The sequence below is a fragment of the Centroberyx gerrardi genome, chromosome 5 (assembly GCF_048128805.1).
Source record: "Centroberyx gerrardi isolate f3 chromosome 5, fCenGer3.hap1.cur.20231027, whole genome shotgun sequence".
Classification (NCBI taxonomy): Eukaryota; Metazoa; Chordata; class Actinopteri; order Beryciformes; family Berycidae; genus Centroberyx; species Centroberyx gerrardi.
In genome coordinates this window covers 9,919,793-9,939,208 of record NC_136001.1, presented here as the reverse complement: position 1 = coordinate 9,939,208, position 19,416 = coordinate 9,919,793, and the positions used below count along the sequence as shown (strand labels likewise).

Genomic DNA, 19,416 nt, shown 5'->3' with positions numbered 1-19,416 from the left:
GGGGGGATGCACTCAGGCACACACCTCAGGCACACACACATGCGCGTGCGGGCGGTCATATATACACACAACATGAACAAACAGACGAACAGAAAATGTACTTAAGGTTGAATGAGTGGAAGTTTAATCAGTGATGCTCAAGTTAAAGGTGGATAAAAGGATATGTGAGAATAGAGAATTATCAATATGGGGCAAGTTATTTTCATAATTCAGATTTATGGTTCATAAAATCAAAGTTTGCCATAAGCGGTAGGAATACAGCAAAGTTAGAAATTTGATTCAATGCATAGGAGGTATTTTGCTCACCTGTCTTTCATCAAAAATTACTGCAAATAAAGGTATTTTTTATCGCTATATTCAGGAGTATGGGGTGATTTTGTTGATAATAACACCATATATACAATGTTTCAATCTTAACTACCAAAAGAAAACCCCCTAACCAAACCCAGTTACATGTGAAGGGGGTCTCAGTCTTGACAGAAGGTATTCCACAATGGCAAAGTTTCCCGCCATAAGTGTCTTTTCTCAGAGGCACGCCTGTGTGTGTCATGTCACATGTCCCTGGAATGCTATACAGCCGGGACCCACATCAAGGAGCAGGGGCGGCTCTCTCTTCTCCAAAGAGGGGTCAGGCATTTCCCAGGTTCTCTGTGTGGCTCTTGGAGTCACAAGGATCCTTCTTGAGGCGGGTGACACCGAGCACCTGCCCCTGTCTTTGTGGTCCGGCCTTGCCCTCACGCACCCGGAGTCAAAGCCTGGTTCATGACAACAGCGTCAGGAATGCTTTGTGCCCCCTTTGCCCAGCCCCAGCCTGCTAGGAGATGGGAATAAAAATGAACAATGTGAGGTGAATGGTGTCAAATGAAAGTGGGAACATTCCTTGGTTTTTGAGGTAAAGTGGAGGACAAATGAAGCTGCCAAATGAGATATCCACCATTTGAAAATAGAGCCATCTATTCTCACAAAATGACTGGTAACAAAAAGTAAAACAAAATGATGGTATGCTTTTAAGGATAGTGAGTAACTTAAGTCGTTGGCTGACAAAATGATAACACTTTAAACAACTGTATCCTCTATATTTTTGAGATATTGAATGATGAGTGAATGATTTGTTTACAAAATGGATACAAAGTTTCATTCAGTGTGCAACAATATCAGCACCACACTGAAGACAACAAAAGCGACTTCTATAACAGTTCAATAAATATAATACACTCTGAAACATCCGTTTGTCTTGTTTGGGACAACTCAAATTACATTCCAACACATTTTTTATGCTAAAGTAACACAAATGTGTGTTGTCCCAAACTAGACACATGGATGTGTTGAAAATGCGACATCATATAGCCTGAAGTTTAAGAATGAGGAGTAATACCCATTAAATTATTATCCTGTCAATTAAGCATTTCTCACCTAAATTGTACAACATTTGGCCGAAGGATTACAAGCAGACAAGATAAAACTATCTTTAATGAGTGAAAAAAACATCAGGATCATCTGATTTGTCCATGAAATAGACTGACCAGGTGACTCCAGGTAAAAGCTATGATCCCTTATTGATGTCACCTATTAAATCCAACTTATTTATGAAGGGGAGTAGATGGGTAGATGAAGGAAGGAGACATATTACAGGATGATTTTTAAGTCATGAGACAACTGAGTAATGGTTGTGCAAAAGGAGTGCATCTGTGTCTAACTTGGGATAACACAAAATTGTGTCACATACTGTAAATATGTCAAAAACAACATAATTTGTGTTAATATGTGTTGTTATTAACATCTATTGTATTGAAAAGTGAGATGGCCTATAGGGAAGCTACTTTGAAAGTATAGGGTTACAAGCAACCAGTTAGTTTAACTAACCAGAGAGAAAGAGAAATATAGTTGTGTCATATCTTCATCTGCAGTGTCATAAAATACAAAATCACGTGGTTGCAAAAAATAACACTTATTAGGATGTTAGGATGTAAAAAAATGTATTTTATTTTAAATAATATGCATGTTCACACACAGCTGCCTGCCGCTGGAGTCTGGACCATAAACCCAAACTAAACAGCCCAATGCAATGAGGGTTCTTCACAGAAAAAAACAGAAGGGATGTTAACTTTCTGCTATATGTAAACTTAAAATAAATGAATAAATGTAAAATGTAATGAAAAATGTAATCAAACTCCTTGTTTAATGTAGTGAAACTACTCCACAACGCTGCCCACATACAGTGTGTCTTCCCAAACTAGTCACAGTGTTGAAAATGTGTAGTTAGGCTACTAGTTTATACAGTGAAACTACTCCATGACACTGAACATAATAGGTCTACAGCAGCCTACCTGCCTTCCCAAACTAGACAGGGGGATGTGTTGAAAGTGTCACATCCCGCAGCCAGGTCTGGAAGAGGCTGACAGAGGTTTCCCGCGCACGGGGCCCAGCTGCTGCTCCAGCCTTCAAAGCCTTTAATCCTGTAGGCCGTGTTGCCCCAACTTTCCCACAGCACGCTTTGAACGACGCAACAATGGACGTGTGCCGCACTCAATGCCGCATTAGTCACAGTCCGCAAAGAGACATTTAAATCCCAAGAGACGCAACGGGAAATACCGTGTTATAAAAAAAAAAAAGAAAAAAAAATGGCGGGAATAGATGTATAGGCCTAGCCAGTGATGTAGGTGGTAAATAAAAAGTTGGGAAAACTGTGACCTCCAGTCGGTCATCCACCAATACAGATGAACTTCAATTATATTTTCAGAAATAAAAAACTAGGCCTAATTTATGCCTTCTGTCCTTAAAAGTCACTCTGGCCATATAACTTACACCAGTTTTATAAAATATAATGTAGACCTATAGGTATGAATTGTAGACCTATATGAATTTAGTTCACAAATATGTAAGCTAAAAGGTGGGGGGGGAAAGATGGGTAATGGGATAACATTAAGCTTAATTACATCCCTGGACCTATCAATTAAATAGTGGTTTCTTAATCCGCACGCAAGCCTTGTCTACATGCAATTTAACTATTAGGCTACTAGCCTACATATAAATGAGCTTAATAAACATGATTAAGGATTATTTTTAATCAAGGGCAATTTAATCAATTATGTTGTTGGTATTTTGTAGCCCTGTAAAGGCCCTGTTATAGGCTAAATCCTTATAGATTTACTAGGCTGTAGGCAAATTAGAATTATTATGATTAGGAGTTTTGACAACATCGAGAAATTATTCTTTTTTTTATTACGCCTATGCTATCATAATTAATTTAACATTCATTAACATGACGTTGGCCAGTCTTTTTTTACTGTCCTTCATCAGTTATAGCTCAATAACGTTATATCTGAGCAACAGGATCGCCATATGGCCACAGCCTCGTCTAATCTTGTATGGGTGTTGAATGAATTGTTGAAAGGGAAATCCATTTATTTAAAAATGAGCGGGAAGAAAGTGAACAGCCAAGACGCCTCGAGTGAATGCCTTGATCCCCCGGTAATCTTTGGGGGCTCCCATTCATTAATTGTGGTCAAGTTTTCCCGCCATGCGGCTCCACAGCCTTTCATGTGAATGGGCCGAAAACACATCTAGGAATGTCAAGGAGGGATAGAGTCAACTTTTTCCACTTTTTTACTGCACACTCCACCTGTTCCCCTGGGGCATGGTCATTGTCCAGAGGCAATAGACAGTCGATTTAGCATGAAGTAATTGAAGCCTTCTTTGTCGCTGCAGCGCTGCTCCCGGTCCCCCATTGGCCCGCAACTGTGGGAACCCCCTGCCACACCAGGACCCACACACTTCACAGTGGGGAGGGCGTATAAATACAGAGCAGCACTTCAGAAACTCAATCAGAAACCACTGATAACCAACTTTATCAACCGACAAGCCAACCACCTCATCTCAAGAGACACTCACTTCACAGTATGGCACCTGTCAAAGCTCACAGTGTTGTGTTTAGGCCTACTGGCAAGGACAACGTCAAAGTGAGTAGGCTATTACAACTGTCTAATCCTTCAGTTCCTTTGTGTGTTTACTTCCAGTCCTCAGTTCTGATTGGCTGAGTCGCGTTCGAAGCCGTCGTAAAATAGCCTACCCAATAAACGCACACCTGTGGCCACGTAACCGCTCATTTGAATATTAATAGCCTACACTAACAGACAATCACCATTACAGGTAGACTGTGTCGCTTAGCAACCATGTGGTTTTTACTGTTACTAAAGGATTATATTAGGCTACTAGGACTATATTACTAAAATGACATTTAATTATAGCCTATAGTCTAATAGATTTCTTGAATATCTGTGTTTCTTTTTATTAGGCTACACAGGTGTGTAGTTGTTTTAGCCTATAGGGTAACTCGAGACCGTGATTTACACTGATTTAAGAGCCGAAGCAAGCTTGTTGCTTAAAAAATCCAATGTATGATGTTGTGTTTTCCTCCGCTTCCAGTTGAGAAAACCAGCGGTGGAAAAGATGCGCAGGGCTCGCATCAACAGCAGCATCCAGCAGCTGAAATCTCTCCTGGAAAAGGAGCTGCAGGCGCACCAACCCACCTCCAAACTGGAGAAAGCGGACATCCTGGAGACTGCAGTGAGTTACCTGAAGGAGAACCTGCGGCCCAAGGCCGCTGGGACCCCTGGGATGGTCGGGACACCTGGTCGGGGTTTTGAAGAGGGCTTCACCAGGTGCCTGCAAGAGACGCTCCGTTTCCTTTCCACGCACAACCAGCCGACCGACTCTCAGCACAAACTGGTGCATCAGTTCAGCCGGGCCCCCCTGCAGGCTGGCAGGGCCGGGATGGGCGCACAGGCATGCGTCACGGCAGGTGGAAGAAGGCCGCTGTGGAGACCCTGGTGATCCCCAAAGACTGATGTGATGTCCCTCCGTGACTGTCTAGACTCATAGAGTGTCTATGTGAAATCCAGAGAATGGTATTGGCTTATTACTTTAGCCATTATATTCTCTTCTTGTAGGAAATTATTACTTCCATTAAATTTCCCCATTTCACCAAAATCCGATAAGTTTATTATACTGTATGTATTATAGACTTATCTTATCCAACTTATCCTATTGGATGACTTCACTATGTGAAGGCGAATGATGTTTTACATATTGTGAAAAAAAATAATAATAATGTAGGCCTATATTGGTCCAGTAGCCTATGTTGCGTGTGAATAAACTATATTGGTAAAAAAAAAAAAAAAAAAAAAAAGGACAGAAAATAACTGATATGTATCACATTGATATGACTTTGCCTGAAAAGACAATAAAAAATGATTTCATTTCACTGTCAAAAAAAATCTGTCGTCTTATTGTTTTTAAAACCTCCAAAGTTATAGAGCGTATTGTGGGAGCAGGACTACACTGCACCATTGCATCAGTTTAATTAACTTGCACATGTCCCACATATTTTGGATGCACAGAAACTGAATGTAACGGGACTCAATGCAATCAGATTACAATACTGTGTTTTTAGTTGCTATTCAATCATATGACGTTATTGCTTGTAATTTTTGAGAATGTAATCAGTGATCTGTAACAGATTACATTTTGAAAGTTACCTTCCCAACCTGCGACAAGTAGACAAGTGAGATACACACACAAATATTTGATTCACTAGTCCAACAACATTAGGCTACATACGTTATAAAACAACAACACTAACAAAAAGACACACACACAGAGTCCCATATCTTTATTATCCCCTTCAGGGATAGGCTAATACAAGGCTACTATACACACACACACACACACACACACACACACACACACACACACACACACACACACACACACACACGCACAGAGAGAGAGAGAGAGATAAAACAATATAACAAGGCAACAACAACAGTTATTAAGTTAAATGTTTTCTGGCATTAGCAGTCCGATATCTGATTCTTTTTCAAAATAGATCCACGATTTTGCAGTTCTCTAGTGTAACTTTTTCCAAAGGTAAGAAGTAACATATTTGTTCTATATTCTGAAAGTAGCAGGTGTTTCTCTTTTTCCAGTACAGGAGAATGCACTTCTTGGCAAAATATATTATAGTGATCAGCAGTCTACATTTCTCCATTCATGAAATTAACTAAATAAAAAATTAAGGCTGATTGTCTTTTATCTCGCCACCTCTCCTTTAACTCTCATGTCACTCATTTCTCCGTCAACAGCACGCAAAAGTAGGCCTAACCTACATGCTACCGTATGGTTACCTAATACAAGTTTTTTAATGCTGTTGAGTGTTATTAAAGAGTGCAGGCCGGCTATTATATCGCCCTCCGAATAGCGCATGTTTCCTCCAAATGAAGTGCAGAAGATGGGCCAAGACTTTAGGCGGGAGAGCGGCGGCAGGAGAGTAAACATTTTCAAAGTGAATGGTCCAGCTGCTGCTCGGAGGACAAAGACACCCACAGCCTCCTCCGGAAAGCCCAAGCCATGACCTGAGCTTTCTCACACTCGCACCATTCAGAGCTGTCAATTGGAAGTGTGCGTCCCATTTCCCTCCAACACTCCCAATCCCAGCTTTTACACTTTATTGCTTGTAAGTATGGCCATATGGTAATAAGCAGCTTAAAATTTCCATGTGAATATGGCAGCGAACAGAAATTGAGGCTTCATTATGACGCTAAAACTGTTGGATATCCGACCGTTGAATTAGTGTTGATCTGTTTATTGAGGGCAACAATGGGCATCTCTCTCAAATAATCACTTGAAATGGGTGAGAGAGGTATTTGAAGCATGCCGCATCCAAGCCCACTTATTATTTTTTGTTCCATTCATTGTGCGTAACAATGCATTCCATCTCTTTTATGTATCTGAATATTCTGCAAAGTGATGCCCTCAGCCTGCTTTGGATGACAGTGAAAGGACCTGCTACGCTGAGACATGAAAGAAAATTACCAGAAAGACCCCCGCGCTTTTGTGCAAATGCAAATAAGCCGCATATTTCTGGATCTGGAAACTTTCCTTTAATATTCGTCAGATTTCACCACATTGAGGCCTCATCCACTCGAAAAAAAAAAGCTCCTCCATTGGTTTAAGTTCTTACTCAACCCCATATTACGGGCAGGGATGTGATCAGGAACACAAACAGCAGGGGAAAAGTAGGCAAACAAGACTGAGAAATAAATGAAAAACCACATCTGTAACGTGTGTCTCTCAGGCTAATAAAACATGTTTTTATGATGGAGTGTGTCAGGGCAAGTGACTCCAATGAGACTTCAATGTGGCGTGTGTGTGTGAGTGAGTGAGTGAGTGAGTGAGTGAGTGAGTGAGAGAGAGAGAGAGAGAGAGAGAGAGAGAGAGAGAGAGAGAGAGAGAGAGAGAGAGAGAGAGAGAGAGAGAGAGAGAGAGAGAGAGAGAGAGAGAGAGAGAGAGAGAGAGAGAGAGAGAGAGACAGTCTGGAGGTGGCTTCACACTCTCAACATCCTGACAAGTAGTCATAAACCCTCCTTTGTACTTTGACAGCTAAGTGTTGCCACAGGACCGGTCCCAAGTAAGACTGGTGTCAAATGGACAGAAGGGGAAGGTCTAGACCTAAACAAAAACATACCCAAATCTTGATAATAATAATTTAATATTTATTGTCAAAAATTTGTTATCTAAGTCAATTTACAGTGTGTTATTAATGCAGGCACATTTTGAAGATAGTAAATCAATTGCATTTGCTATAGGACAGCAAAAGATTAAAATACAAAAATACTTTTTAGAAATTATACCCCCCTAAACTGAAACAGAGAAAACAGCACACATTTATGATACAGGCTAAATCACTGCGGACATAATCAGCACTTTAAAAGTGCAAATGCTGTTTAAACATTTCACAAGTGCAATGACAGTATGGATTATGAGGTAAACAGTAATCAGCCAGCAAAGTATGTCTTAGTGAGGAAGGTTATCTGCGCAAAGCCTCCAAGCCAGTTTCACAGCAGACTTAAATCAAATTGTATTCGCAAATAATTACATGCGTTTGTTTTAATCTGCTTGTAGTATGGGATAAATTGAGACTGTAACATCATGAATACTCTGAGAATCAGAAAGTTCAGAAAAGTCACAGTACATACAGCATTTGAGGGTGAATTTGGTACTTTTCTGTGACAATTTACCTGACAAAATCTGAACTGTCCAGTTAGTAACCTCCATTCATTTGGTACTCCAAGAGGATTAAAACAACTCCTAAGAATTATTTGCAAATACTTTTTGTCTTTGATTTGTTTCACTGAAACATGCCGTCTAGTCTAGTTGTCTGTTGTCATGTAAGCATCACTCTTTAACTACAGAGTCAGGGGGAATAGGAATTTCACTGTAACACTCAAGTCAACCAATTCTGCATAATGTTTCCTCTTTTACACACAAATATCTTAAAAGCATTAGCAACAAAAATATAATTAGAAAATATATTAATCGTTACAAGAACCATAATGAGACATTAATGGCTCTTACTTTGACAGATAAAATCATTTGTGTGCGCTTAGAGATAAGATATATAACATACTCACATTAATACTTTCTATGTTCTAGGTTATTTTTGACCTAAAATAACATTTCAATTTGGTTCAGCTAATAAAAAAACTAATTATATTTGGGAAACAATGTCCCTAAATGAAAACTCCACTGACAAATGGACTTTGTCTTTGATTTCACAGACTCTTAATGTTCGGTGGGTAACAAGAGAGATTATACCTCAGGGCGTTTCAACTGGGAAAGTAACAGCAGCCAAACTCTCAGATAAACTATGCAGGTATGTAAGTAATAATCCACAGTAAATTGTACCACTTTGATAGTCTGTGGAGCCATGGATGGAAAACTTCTTCTTGGAGGCAAGAAGCCTGGGCCAGCTGTTGATTCTGCCTATAGTGCCACCAAGGGGCGCTGTTGTGCTGCTCCTAATTTCCAAAACGACATTCTTTTTCATGTCTAGATTCAGTGCAAGGTTATTTCAGAGGGAGGGGGGGTATGACTAAACTCAGACGCAGACAAGGAGATGATCTGTCTTCATTTCATTCGCAGAGCAGAGGTGTACGGGTCTTTAGTGTGTGGAGAATCATCTGACGGACGGCCTGGGCTGGACAGAGCTACAGTACTTCATTCCTTCTCAACCCATGTAGGGGTACTTCCATCCTTTGAGGGGGACGTGGGTCCGCTTGACTACCTGTGGCGATGTCCATCTCAGAACGTAGTGCGGTCCACCGGGTTTGTCATTGGTTCCTTGGAAAAGAGGAAGGTTCAGTTTAGTTGTTGATAATTAATCAGATACAACATGTCGCTTAAATACACCATTTTGGAGGATGCTTTTATCTAACAGTACAATGAATGTGTGCTTTTTTGGGCATCAGTAGCCCAGCTGGGAATTGAACGTGTGCTCCAGGCAGCAGGGGCGTAGCTAGGAATTATGGGCCATATGCACAGGAGGGGACTCTGGGCCCCCCTCCACTTTCCTTTTGTCCTCACACCAACATTATTCCATCTATAGCAAACATGTCTGTGTACAATTCAAACACATCTCCACACATTAATTTACTGATTAATTATGGGACACATGATCCCTGATTGAAATTATGTGTTTTGGGCACCACCCTGATAGCGCTAATAATCATATTTTCATCAGTAGTTCTCTGCTCAAAATCTGTTTAGGGAGGGCAATTTTGATTTAGTCTGCACAAGAAAAACCTACCAAATTTTACTTCCATTTGTTCCAGTTTGTTTCAGATAACACAACAATGTTATCTGGAACAGTTGCTGTATCCTATTTTTTAGAAAGTTTTATTTGTTTGCAGTTTTGTAGGTTTATTTCAACTAAACTCTGTTTCAAACCCAGAGCAGTGTGAAAGAAAAGTATAAAATATGTATAAATATACACTTGAGGACCACAAACGGCATTCTAGTACAGACACTTTAGGGGCGCTCCCTCAGCTTGGGGCCCTGGGTAGTCAGTACCCCTATTCCCTCCACTACAGCACCCCAGCCTGGCATGCATTAAGCTACAGAAGACCACAGAGAGGAAGTTGACTCTACAGTCACAGAACTGAAGTGTAACTCTGGAGAAAACAGCAATGCTCTTTCTGTTTACCTGTCCTTATTGGGAGTGACAGGCTATAAAATGTATGGTTCCCTCACCAATGGGAGAGCAAGCAAGCATCCTTACCAGAGGCTCTGGCGCCACCAAATGGCTGCTGAGCAACAATGGAGCCAGTGGATTTGTCATTCACATAGTAGTTCCCTGCAGCATTTCTCAAGGCCTTGGCTGCCTCATCGATAACATTCCTGGAACAAATTACACTCTTGTCAATTTATTATCTTTGAAAGTGTCAAACACAGTACTATCAAATGTCATCATGGGAAAGCTCACAGGAGAAAATACAAAATATCCATCATTATGGGAAAGAGCATAGTATAGTACCATATATGTTCTTGTTAGGATCCAACAACACTATTCTTAATAACTGTGTGCTTATGTGAGCAAATCGGTTGAGAAACATGTCTTCCTAATATTTTAGCAAATCTGTTTAGAAATGTCAATATCAATTGATTTATATAGCACTTTAAATACAAAACAAGTTTGAACAAAGTGCTTTACAAGGTGGGGAATAAAAACAGGGCAAAATGAAATCAGAGAGAGAGAGAGAAAAGAAAGCAAATATGGCAAATCTATATATCAAATGAGCAAATGGTTGATAAGTGCGTCTTACTTGTCCTGAGCAAACACTGCCCCGGTCAGAGCATAAGGCGATGTGTTGTCTATCAGGTGCAGCACCTCTTTGTAGTTGTTCTCAGGGTAAACGTATACAGACAGAACAGGCCCAAAGATTTCCTGGAGAAAACAAACTAGATGTAACAAAGTGGACAGAAAGGAAGCTCTGAGCACCAAGGAATAACAAAAATGAAACAAAGAGAGAGTGCTTGAGGTTTTTGCATAACCTGAAGAAAACATGTGTCTGACATCCTTTGCAGATGTATGATGCATTTCACAAAGCAGGATTAGTGAGTTACCCAGTTAAGTTTAAAAAGTGTTATGAAATATCTGCTGAAATGTTTTTTGAATGTTTCTTTGTCTGAATCATATTCCTAAACCTAATATTCAAGTTTTGTTTTACAAATTAAAATCAGTATCACCGTAAGGACAATATTTTCTCATCCTGATTGTTGAAATACCCCCCAGGTGTACCAATATTTCAATAAATATCCTATTGGACACAACACTCTTTGTTTCATTTTCATTTATGGAGAAAATAAAGACAAAGGGAGACATTTCACTATGACCGACATAATCATAATCCCATACATAATGTGAACGTGCTGCTGTGTTCTCAGTTTGTGAACCGGGGCATGAAACATGAGTTTGAGCCAGCTTAGTTATCCAAACACCAGGGGCTGTTTTACCGAGCCAAATTTTACATGTTTATGTAGGTAATCCATGCAGTTATCCTGAGGCTAAGAAGACATAATGCCTTGTTAACCAATACCCTCAATGTTTGTTTCTACATTCATTCAGTGCCAATGGCTCCCCAGTGCTGCACAATTGCCCATGCTGCTAGAAAAAACAGTAAAGACAATGAAAATAGTCATCTGGGCATACTTGTTTATACCTAAATGAACAAATATAGCACAATTTCTACAGTACAATTGTTCCATAAATTATGACATAAATATCCAAATAAGAGCTTTTTTAAGCCACAAAAGTTTCTGACACTGACACCAAGTTACAGCACTGAAATTACTCCCATCCTCCTCCACTGCAACCACAAATTCTTGGAAAATCTCTGAATTTCTACCTCATTCATGATAGCTTCCTGTGGGTCTTTGGTCTCAATGATGGTAGGCTCCACAAAATAGCCTTTCTTGTCATCACAGTTGCCCCCAGCGATGATAGTCAACTTAGGGGAAGATTTGGCATGATCAAGCCACTTCTTTATGCGACTAAAAGACTACAGGAAAAGGAAAAGGAAAAGGAAAAGGAAGGGTTTACAGTCACTTGAAATCCATTATGTTGAATTAATAACAATAACAATAATAAACAATTCATAAATGATTAAGGAAAAGGAAAGAAGAAGACATAGACAATAACCTTAACTGGAAGTTAACAGCTGGCAACTATAAATGATAGGGTGAATACTGTACCTTGTCATCGATCACAGCTGAGAAAAAGGTGCTAAAGTCTTCCACAGGCTGATGAAAAAGACAGAAAGATCATCAAATAACTTAAGAACCTAAATGTCATTAGAGAACATTTCTTAATTACAAGTCTTTCTCTTTTTACCTATCACACAGATAATCTCAGAATGTATAGCAGACTTTCTTAAAGAAATACCATGATAATGTTGAATCTTCAGATATTTTTCTTCACCAAGCATGTGTCTTTGTGACATGTGACAATGTGACAGTTAACTAGTACTTGGAAAGCAGGTTTTCTGGCTCAAGGGCAGTGTGTGCTCTCTACTTACATCTCCCACTCTGATGTTTTTGTGGATGGCTAGGAGGTCCTGTTTAATCTGCGGCCACAAGGTGTCTGGTACATACATCCTGGAGCAGGCTGAGCACTTCTGGCCTCCGTACTCAAACGCTGAGCGAATGGTCCCGCTCACCACACTCTCAATATCTGCAGACTTGTGAACAAAGTGGAAGTTCTTCCCACCGCACTCTGAAAAGTGTGAGAAGCCATGTTTAATGAGAAACAGAAAACAAGTGTATGCACATCCCCGATAGCACATTATTTCAGGTACAAGGTAAAAACAGAAGTCAATAGTTAAGGGAGAGACCTTTGTGCAGCAGGCTTGTCTTAACAAAGTACAAAAGAAACCCAGACACTGAATCTTGTTCCCAGTAAGATTTATTGGTGCAAAGTTTCAACCAGATCTTGTCATGCAATAGAAATCATTTTGCCTGACAAAGACCTACAATTAATTGAAATGTTGCACAAGTAAAACTTACTAGGAGCAAGATTAATTGTGCATGTAGTCTTTTATCACCACCGGCCCTGTCTTGAGAACAGGGATGGGACAATATAGCCAATATAAACCATGACACCTCTACTAATTTCTATTACAGTGACCACTGCGATAACTGCGGATCTGTTTTATTTTCCCCAAGAGGGGGAAGTCCTCTAATAAATGTTTTATTCATGTTGCTGATTGAGTTAAAGTGGATGCAGACCAGTAGCACTTTATTTGAGACTCAGTTGAAATTATTTATTTTAGATGCTGTTATTTGGATTTTTATTTCTGTTGTTTAAAACTATCCTTACAGTTTCTATAAGCTAAACCAGCATATTAGATAATTTTGGTCAAGATAATTGTACTAGGAAATTTTCATATCAGCGCCGGCCCTGGCTTGAAAATTTGTAATAACAGGTTGGGATGTGTCATGTTGCAGAGGCTACTGGTGCTGCTCACCTCCCGCCACCCGAGGGAAGTTCCTGTAGATGTCCAGGTTCTGCGCCACCTGTTTCCATAGACGCTTGAAGGTCCTACAGAAAAGACATCAAACAAAAACATGGATCTGTGTCACATTTTTCAAATACCTCAGTTTGGAATGAAACTCGTGATAAAGAAATCTGTTCTTACGGGACGCTGCCAGTGAAGTTGATGCCTGCTAAGTGCTCAGAGGAGGTGACAGTGTCTCCGAACACGGGTCCATCAGCTGGCACAAACTGGACGATGTTGGGGGGCAGGCCGCACTCCCGCAGGACTTTGTAGACAGCGTAGCTAGCAGACATGGCAGTGTCGCTAGGCTTCCACAGCACTACATTACCCTGAAGAATAGGAGCAAAACCAGAAAGTCAAGAAGTAAAGAAAAAAAAAAACAATGACAGGAACCAAGAAACAAAAGACATTCCAATTCAGATGAAATCACAACACATACCATGCATTACAAGATTTTAGGTCTGCTCTTTCCATGTACTACACCATGAATCCAAGTAAGAAAGCTATTATTTACTGATTACTACCATTAAATACTCTTCAATCATTGGGCGGGGAATAGATAAAGGTGGGAGAGCATGGATTTTTCCAAAAAGGGTGCAACTAAACATTAGTACAATATTTTGTACTCAGTTGATAGAGACACAATACTCACTCCACAGTCCTTGCACTTACCATCAGAGCTGGGGTACCTGCCAGATTTCCACCAATAGCAGTGAAGTTAAAAGGGGCGACAGCTGCTACAAAACCCTGAGGGAAAAGGTGAAATAACAGAATAAGAGTTTTGTTCCAAAGTAAGATAACCAACAGTTAAAATAAAATGACACCTCCTCTCACTAAATGAGTGATAGCATAAAATAAAGCCAATTACAGCACTGTTAGGTAACCCAAGTCCTTGGTTAACAAAATGATAACATCTTCGGATTACCCACTAAATATTACAGATACTGAATGAAGAACTTTGGATAAAGTTTTTTTCCCCCAACACAGAAATCTAGTGTTTTGGAAATGAGCTTTCCTCATGGACCTTCACGGCATTCAACAAAACGCAAAGAGGCTTACAATAAGAAAAACAAGGCAGTACATTTCCTGACACATTCTCACCTCCAATCCACGGTAGAGCATGGTGTTTGTGCTGCCATCACTATCTATTGGTTGCTGTTTCTCCAGCTCAATGGCATGTTTGGCGTTGAATCTGAAAAAGTCAATCAGCTCTGCAGCAGCATCGATCTCCGCCTGTACCACCGTCTTACCCTGGAATACACGGGTGAAAACGGGACAGATAATTAAATAATGTCACTGAGGGAAGCACATATTGGATAACAAGTCTGTCCAACCAAGACCAAGACTAGGGGTATAAATAAAACCAAATACTGAACTAGGCATGGAGTGTTAAAATAAATGCAGTCTACACAAATCTGATTAACCATATTCAGATTTTCCTTCAATTCCTTCAAAGCTGCTGTTTGGTTTTGACTCAACTCATTCAGAGTGAGGGACACTGATCACTTTGCAAGCTTTTGTTCTTCCTCCCTTCCAATATTTTCTCTCAGATTTGTGTGAAGTGTATACAGGCATGGCAGGTGGATTCTCACTGATAAGAGAGAATTTGTCATCTTACAAGGCTGACAGCATACTTTTCATACACACACCCTCATGCACCCCGAGGCTCTGAAGCCTCCTGTGTGAGCTATAATTAACACTGGATTCCACGGGCCTATAACCTGATTCACTTTATTTTACTGGCAGGCTGCACCTCAACAAAAACATTTGGATGATAGAAGAGTTTTTACTTCTTTTGATAAGCAAAGTTAAGCACGATAAAGCAAAGTTTGGCCTAATAACTGTGTTCCTGAATAAAAAACATAGTAGGCTATGATATTGTTTTGAAAAGATTTTGTGCTTATAAGTATATGAATTGGTATTGCAACATAGATAGCGTCTACAAAATATTTTTTTTTGAGTAGTCTATGTCTAGTTATAGATTTTATCCTAATACAATCACGATTTCGCTCATTTTTGCTGATGAACAAATACAGAGGCTGACACAGATGGTGGCACCACAATACGCCACTAGTAATAAAATAAGTAACACCCATTTAACTACGCAAACAAAGTAACATACTTATTTACAACAAGAGCCTGGGGGAGTTAGTCACTTCCTCCATTCAGATGTCTCCTGCCGAGGTTGCAGCCTCGATCACAGGACCAGAAGGAGCATCACTCTACCTGTCCAATCATGGTCTTGGCTAGGATTTCCGCTCTCTTGGGCCCACCGATGACGTCCGCTGCCTTGAAGAGAACCTGGGCTCTGTCCTGGACGGGCTTCAGGTCCCACTCTCTCCGCGCTGCCACGGACGCCAAGATAGCTTTGTTGAGCAGCTCCTGCACCAATCACATACAAGTGAGAAGAAACGATTTCTTATGAAACTATGCATTCTTTGGTGCGATACATTTGTCATGTAAATCCCAGCAAAGGGATTTTTATAAAGTTTGCAATGTTTTGAATTATGTATCTTTGTATTTAAGTCTTTAAAGGTGAACTGTGTAGATTTCTAAGGGAAATTTGTATATGATTTGCTGTGGTGGTGAATCAGGTTTACAGTACAGAGAATCATAGTTTAGGCCTTAGGTGCAACTGGCTTCAAAAAGTTATTTTCTGGATTTGTGATGAGAACAGAAATAAGCTAAACAGATGTGCAAATGGTTACTGCACACGACACGTTTTTCCAAAAACACATATTTAAGTTTTAATTTAAAAAATAAAGCAAAAGAATAGTGTGGTACATTTGAGAGATTAAGAACCTCTCATGCTCCAAATTACCTTGTCAGCATAGCAGAACTTGGCCACCTTATGCGAGTGATTGAAGGGCTTTGAAAAGAAACAAAGAAAGTAAATGTAAATGACAGCTATTAAATTACAGAAGCTAACGAATCTTATCAAGAAAAGATAAACACAGCTGATAACAGCAGCATGACAGTTATCTTTCACTCTCAGCTACCTTTTGGGCAAACAAAGTACAGCAGCACTGTACATTTATATGCACGTACAGTTATATGAAAGTACGTTTGAATAATGATTCCGATAGCGATAGGTTCAGTCTCCAAGTTTACATATCTGTGCACGGCATGTAGCAAGTTTATTATACTATATTTACTATTATATTACTATTACAACCGTTTACTCCACTCACAGATAACTGATATCTGATGTCTTTGGTCCACACATGTTCGTCTCCAACCACACAGGGAATCTCCTCTGTCTTCCCTTTCAGATCGTCCAAGGCCTGAAAAAACAGACACATGACGGCACAGGCACAGAACATGAAACTGAACTTGAACAAAAAAGAGTTTATGTAAATTACACATTAGTGATTGTGAGGTGATATGCATGTGCCTCCTAACCTTCAACAGCTCTTTCCTCTCCGCACTGCCCTCATTGAATCCCAGGATCGGCTCATTCTTCACCTCAACAGCTGCACAAGGGAAGGTTTTGAACCTTAAACACACACACACACACACACACACACAAATTTTATGCTCCTCAAAAGCTTTACCAGTTTAACACAATATTACAACCTTCTATAAAGATGTAATCCCATAAAATCCAATTTCTGTTCATTCAGAGTTGATCTCCCCTCACTGTATTGTCTGAGCCAGGTAGCAGGTCAATAGCACACATCAGCAGATGCTTTTGACCTGAATAGAGTTTAACTGGCCATGAAAATCTTGTTCATGGTTAGAGGATGTTGAACTCTTTCAATGAATAGACAGGAGGTCACACAAAATGGTTTTAGCTTGAATCCCGTTTGTGCCATGCAAGTTAATTTTGATAATCCATTTGTCAGGCTTGCAGCAGCTGTAATGCAAGATAACCTTTCCTCACATTAATCTTCTAACAATGGTCAACTTACAAATTGGGAAAATACAGTTTTCCAGTGAGTATTCTCAGTTAGGCCTATTTTTAGTTAGCTTTTGATGTAATAACTGGTGGTCCTGTGTAACCCAATGGGCAGAGCATGGCACCAACACTGCCAGGGTTTGATCCCCATGCTAAAAATGTATGCGTTCATGGTACTCTAAGCCACTTTGGTTAAAAACATCCACAAAATGGCTAATGTTAAGTTAGAGCTGCATGTGTTGCATAAGAAAAAAAGGTTTGGCTTTTGCAGCTGCAAATGCTTCTTCACTTCATTCTTTTATTCTGACTGACGCCTCTTGTCTTATTCTGACTAACACCCCTTTCCTGGGAAATTACACCACACCAGACCTCTGGTGCCCTCACTCCTTCATATATGATTAACTAATCCAGTCTAAACTTTCCAAACTGAAGGTCACAGCCAGGTTTGATAGTGGTCAGCTGGGGTGAGACAGCCAAGCTGCCAGAGGCAGGTATTCTCATACCCGGCTAAAAGTTATCTTTTCTTGTCAGTTTGCCAAGCTGCATATATTTTTTATTTGAAACATGTAAAATAAATCAGTCAAGATCTTTTTGAGGGTGCAGATTTCCCTTTTTCTGATTCTTGAATTGCCTATTTGAAATCGACCTACCAGAGAAGCCTTATTTTATGTACATTTTCTTACCCAGCATATGGACTGTCTCAGTCATTCCTTATGCCATACCAAAAATCTCCCTGTCAACAGTCATGCTCTACACACATGGCTCTCCTTGAACTGCACACATACTGAGCTTTTGTGTTTTTGCGTCATGCCCACCAATAGAGAAAGATAACAAACATCTCGAAGTCAGAAAATCTGGGTTACTCATGTTTTTTGTCAAAAGTTTTTACAGGTGTTGCAGCAAAAGCAACATAGGCCAAACCTGTGTGGCATTGAGTGTAGATTTGATACATATATATATAAAAAGGTGATGGAGAGCCTTCAAATGCTTGTGACAACTGCTCCAAAAACCTGAATATGACTTTCAAATACATTGATGCCTACCTATGGTACTTAATGTATCCAAGTATTGTTAGGGGACATGCAACTGCCCCATGCAAGGTTACTTCCGTGAACTGTTGCATTGCTAGACCGTTAGTCATCAAAAGAATAAACAGAAAATGGTTAAGAGGCTTTGAAGCAAAACAATCACTTTAACGTTAGATCCTCGCGTTGAATTTGCCCACTCATACCTAATAGTCTACCTTACCTCATTACATAACATGTTAGGCAATTGCACTTGTACACACCAAATTAGCAGTGCCATTAGCCTACATTACATTTCCAGCCTACTTGTAACGTCACGAGTGTCACCTCTTAACTAGCACGCGCTAGAAACCAACAGTCATGGCAGACAGACACTGCCGTTAACGTTAAATGACATTTTATAAGTAAAGTCAACCGTAAGGTGAAGGAGTCTCGTGTGAGCTCATGTGAAGGTACCTACCCCCTCCAAGACTGGCAGACAGCCGCTCTCACGCGCAGCATACTGTTTCAGGGAAAGGATGCTAAGATAAATTGATAAAATAACGAGCGAATACTCCCCCTAACTGACCAACTGACCTAACACTTGACACAAGTATCAATTTCCGATAAAACAGGCTACATGGGAAATATTGAGCCGATTCACGCAGTTGGATTGGTGTATCGCCAGTGAACACAAACTGGACCGAACCATCTCTTCGCGGGGGAGGACGTTATTTTTTTTATTACAATATTTCCTCTCACTGTCGAAAGAACCGTTCACTTTGAATTATACTTGCTGTATGTGTTTCGATAAGTGTGTGAACAGAAAAAAAACCGTGTTACGTTCGCGTCAAAATCGTAAATTTATTTCCAGGAAAGTCTCGCGTTTCTTGGATGGAACTTCCCAGTGAGGGCGAGTCGTGTACTGGCCATTCAGCGAAAGGGAAAATATCCTCGACCAATCACAGGCCATTCCATATGATTTCAGAATAGGAAGCTCTATTTTTGACATTTCCATATGATCTCCATCCATCTCCGTCCATCTCTTCTTCTCTCTCATCTCTTCATTTCGTTTTTCCCGCATATTTTGCAGACCTGCAGCTTGTCATACATTTGTGACAGA

At 40.1% G+C, this 19,416-nt stretch overlaps 1 protein-coding gene across 1 annotated transcript; it reads right to left on the bottom strand.

Annotated features, from left to right (window-relative positions):
• Positions 1 to 7,566: 7,566 nt before the first annotated feature.
• aldh4a1 (aldehyde dehydrogenase 4 family, member A1) lies at positions 7,567 to 18,920 on the bottom strand. Its single transcript, XM_071896023.2, has 15 exons — positions 18,775 to 18,920; positions 16,794 to 16,887; positions 16,583 to 16,675; positions 16,213 to 16,260; positions 15,618 to 15,773; positions 14,493 to 14,642; positions 14,064 to 14,138; positions 13,533 to 13,720; positions 13,362 to 13,435; positions 12,414 to 12,610; positions 12,091 to 12,138; positions 11,745 to 11,897; positions 10,662 to 10,783; positions 10,118 to 10,236; positions 7,567 to 9,180 (listed from the first exon to the last, which is right to left on the bottom strand). The coding sequence occupies exons 1-15, from the start codon at positions 18,813 to 18,815 to the stop codon at positions 9,068 to 9,070; spliced, it is 1,671 nt and encodes a 556-aa protein (XP_071752124.1). The 5' UTR covers positions 18,816 to 18,920; the 3' UTR covers positions 7,567 to 9,067.
• Between the last annotated feature and the right edge of the window lie 496 nt (positions 18,921 to 19,416).